The sequence below is a fragment of the Salvia hispanica genome, chromosome 6, assembly GCF_029641045.1.
Source record: "Salvia hispanica isolate PSC_SH4W2 chromosome 6, Shi_PSC_v1, whole genome shotgun sequence".
In the NCBI taxonomy this organism is placed as follows: Eukaryota; Viridiplantae; Streptophyta; class Magnoliopsida; order Lamiales; family Lamiaceae; genus Salvia; species Salvia hispanica.
Window position 1 is genome coordinate 14,539,066 of NC_142697.1, and position 3,512 is coordinate 14,542,577.

A 3,512-nucleotide genomic window follows, 5' to 3' on the forward strand; every position below is an offset into this window, starting at 1 on the left:
GATGTCTAGAGACTAGACATAAAAAAAAATAGTTAACAAACATCAACAATAATATGTTTTGCCTATGGATAATTTTTATCTAACAGATATGATTATCATCAGCCACATGATGCCGTAGGGATATGAGTGGCAAATTTCCTCCGACAGCGATGGTTTAGCCTCTTCCCTCCGGATAGCATACATACAAACACATGACAATAATACTATGGCATTGTTCGATTGTCATGACTCATTATCATATGATATCCATCTAGGATAAGTTGTGAGATTATTTTAATCTAACAGAATTGCCCATGACTCACTCGTTATCACGTAAACATAATATGCATTTAATCATAACATATACCAAACAAATCACATTTGTACTAAAAGAATCTACCGGTTTGAGCTCATCAAAAAGCATTTGAAGCCAAAACACAATCATGATTCATGGTGAGTTATACTAATATGAAGATCGAAAACACAGCAAAACTAGCACATACTGAGAAACAAGAGTCAGCAAGAACAGGTAGACAAGTTCTTCATCTCACTAACTTCAGACTGAGCAGCTTCGATCTTCAACCCTGACAACAGCCCCCCATTGGGCTTCACCAAATTGCTGCTATCCAAGGCCTTCTTAGAAACCACATCATAGATTTCGTGAAGCAGCTTCAGAAACGCAGGCTCCACATTCTCACCGCTGAGCGCCGACGTCTCAAAGAAGAACAAATTTTGGGTCTCTGCGAACTCCACAGCATCCTCAGCGGGAACAGCTCTGGAGTCGACGAGATCAGCCTTGTTACCGATCAACATAATAACAATAGAGGCGTCGGCGTGAGCCCTGAGCTCATCCACCCATCTCGCCACGTGGTCGAAGCTCTGCCGCTTCGTCACGTCGTACACCAGCATTGCCCCCAGGGCTCCCCTGTAGTACGCGCTCGTCACAGCTCTATACCTGACTTAATTAATTTTACAACAATTATTACTATCCACCAAAATACAACAATTATTGCAACAATTACAGACCTCTCCTGGCCGGCGGTGTCCCAGATCTGGGCCTTGACGAGTTTAGAACTGATGGAGACGGTTCTGGTCTGAAATTCGACGCCGATGGTGGACTTGGAGTCCAAGCAGAACTCGTTCTTCGCGAACCTCGACAGCAGCTGAGTCTTCCCGACGGCGGAGTCGCCGATCACCACCACTTTGAACACGTAGGCTATCCTCTCCTCCTCGCTCATCTCTTGATTCATTTTTCGTCTTCAAAATCAGAGGAAACAATTACAAGGGGATGTCTGATAAAGTAAAGGCGGTTGAGTTAAATAAATAACGCGGAAAATGAAATGAGTATTGATAGTGATCCACTGCTTTCACTCTGCTTCATCAACTGTTTTCACCTTTTTCCTCAATTCAATCACATTTTAGATCATATTTTGTACTTTTCATTTTTCTATTGTTTTTATTTCTGCATTATTTTTATTTATGTACATCTGGACAGTCCTACACACAGTTGGATATATTCATTTAAATTAAAGTTTTTTTTCTCAATTTCTTACTCCAGATAAAGAATATAAACGCTTAATAATGAGCAAAGTATATTTTGGTTAGGTTTTATGGGTGTAAAGGCTAGCACTTTACCATAATCTCGGCCGTGATCCAAGGACTAATTCTGTCTTCGTTATACTACAAATATTCGGCTATATTTTCAGAGATTTCAACTCAAATCAACTTTATTTTCTTTTTAACCTTCTAATCAATTATGTTAAAATTCAAAATTTTCTGAAATTCGAAAGTGAAAAAATCTTGCTGAGAAAAAAAAAAGGAAAAAAAAGAGGAAATTGAATACGTACGAATATTTACCAAATAACCCATCAAATAAATCATAGTATCACACTTGATCGATTCATGAAATTTTCTCCAAAAATTCAGTAAAAGATTTAAAGCTAAAATTAGTAGCAAAATATATAAAAATGTTATTTTTATTTATTGAATTTCATTCTTAGATTATTATCTATCCTACCTAACATGCTAGGACAGGAGCCTTATAACTTATAGTACTAGTAAGATGCACACTTTTACCAAAATTGAACAGCCCATATCACAAAAGGTAAAATGATTTAAAAGTAATGGAGTTTGGCCTTTGGGTGTTGACCTCTCAAATATAAGAAACGGGTCATGACTCATGACTCATGATATACAAGCATACCACAGGGGCTATAAAAATAAATCAATGTATTCGTACTATCTCGGACGGAAAAAGGTTTGTAGAGGAACCGATGGAAAATGTAATCACATTCTACAATTTGTTGTCTTGCAGAATATATCATCATACAATATAAATGATGTTATCTATAAATCTATAATTTTATGGCCTTTAGATAATGAATGTTTGAAAACCTATTTTCCTTGAATTAATATTTCATTAAGTAATAATTATTCACAATACAAACATAATTTTTGGACAAGACAAAAAGTAAAACAGGAAATATGCGTTCAATCCTCTATTCTCTTCAAATTGCGGGACCCCTTTTTGGATGTCGGTGAGAGCTGGCAGTGGCATTGCACGGCTCCCTTGTCCTATCTCTTCACATCCTTGTTTTCTCGTTTGCTTCCCCTTTTAATTTCATACTCCCTCCGTTCCACAATAATAGAAACATTTCATTTTGCGCACTCATTTAGAAAAATTATTATAAATAGTTAAAGTGGAGAAAAAGTTAAGTAAGAGAAAGAATATTGTAAATAAGACTCGTCTCTATATTATTCTCTCTCTTACTTCACTCTCTCTCCACTTTAACTATTTAATACTCCCTCCGTCCCGGCTAAGATGATACATTGCTTAGCCGGCACGGGATTTTAGGAGTTATTGGTTAAAGTGTTTAATTGGAGAGAGAAGGTGAGTGCAAATATTAAAGTATAGATATAAAGAAAGATGGATATTTTAATAGGAGTGAGAAAAAGTGGTTGAGTATATTAATTGGAGAGAGAAAGTTACCAAAAAATGAAATGTGTCATCTTAGTTGGGACAAACTAAAAAGGAAAACGTGTCATCTTAAGCGGGACGGAGGAAGTATCATTTTTTCAAAACGAGTGCAGAAAATGAAATGTCTCTATTACTTTGGAACGGAGGGAGTACTATCTTATTCATTTCAAATAAAAGTCACATCTCATAATTTTAGTCCATCCCACAATAAAAATTACTATAACTAATTTTTATAAGTATGTCTCACATTCCAGTAACTTATTTCATTCACATTTTATTATAAAACTATCATAAAAAGATGGACCAAATATTCCACTAACTTTTGAAATCCACTATTCTTAACATTTCTTAAAATTCATGCTTAAACCAAATGTGAATCCTATTGTAGTACAGAGAGTGTAGTAAAAAGTAGGTGGAAAAAGTTAATGAAATATTAGTCCTAGTTTTATATACTAATTTTATAATAAAATGTTTCTATAATAAGTTAGTGAATATAAGGTGAATTACTAAAAGTAGTAGATATAAGGATTTCAACTAATTGGGTATAAACAAGAAA

The 3,512-nt window shown here is 35.2% G+C and overlaps 1 protein-coding gene across 1 annotated transcript; it reads right to left on the reverse strand.

Annotated features, from left to right (window-relative positions):
• Positions 1 to 343: 343 nt before the first annotated feature.
• Positions 344 to 1,373, reverse strand: LOC125207219 (ras-related protein RABA3-like). The gene is made up of 2 exons (XM_048106466.2): positions 1,006 to 1,373; positions 344 to 934 (listed from the first exon to the last, which is right to left on the reverse strand). The coding sequence occupies exons 1-2, from the start codon at positions 1,227 to 1,229 to the stop codon at positions 496 to 498; spliced, it is 663 nt and encodes a 220-aa protein (XP_047962423.1). The 5' UTR covers positions 1,230 to 1,373; the 3' UTR covers positions 344 to 495.
• Positions 1,374 to 3,512: the final 2,139 nt, after the last annotated feature.

What these genes read in the sequence shown, in the direction of transcription:
- LOC125207219 (XM_048106466.2), bottom strand. Translation starts at nt 1,229, where the DNA reads ATGAATCAAGAGATGAGCGAGGAGGAGAGGATAGCCTACGTGTTCAAA. An exon ending in GACACCGCCGGCCAGGAGAG is followed by an intron (nt 935 to 1,005) that starts GTCTGTAATTGT and finishes TAATTAAGTCAG; the next exon opens with GTATAGAGCTGTGACGAGCG.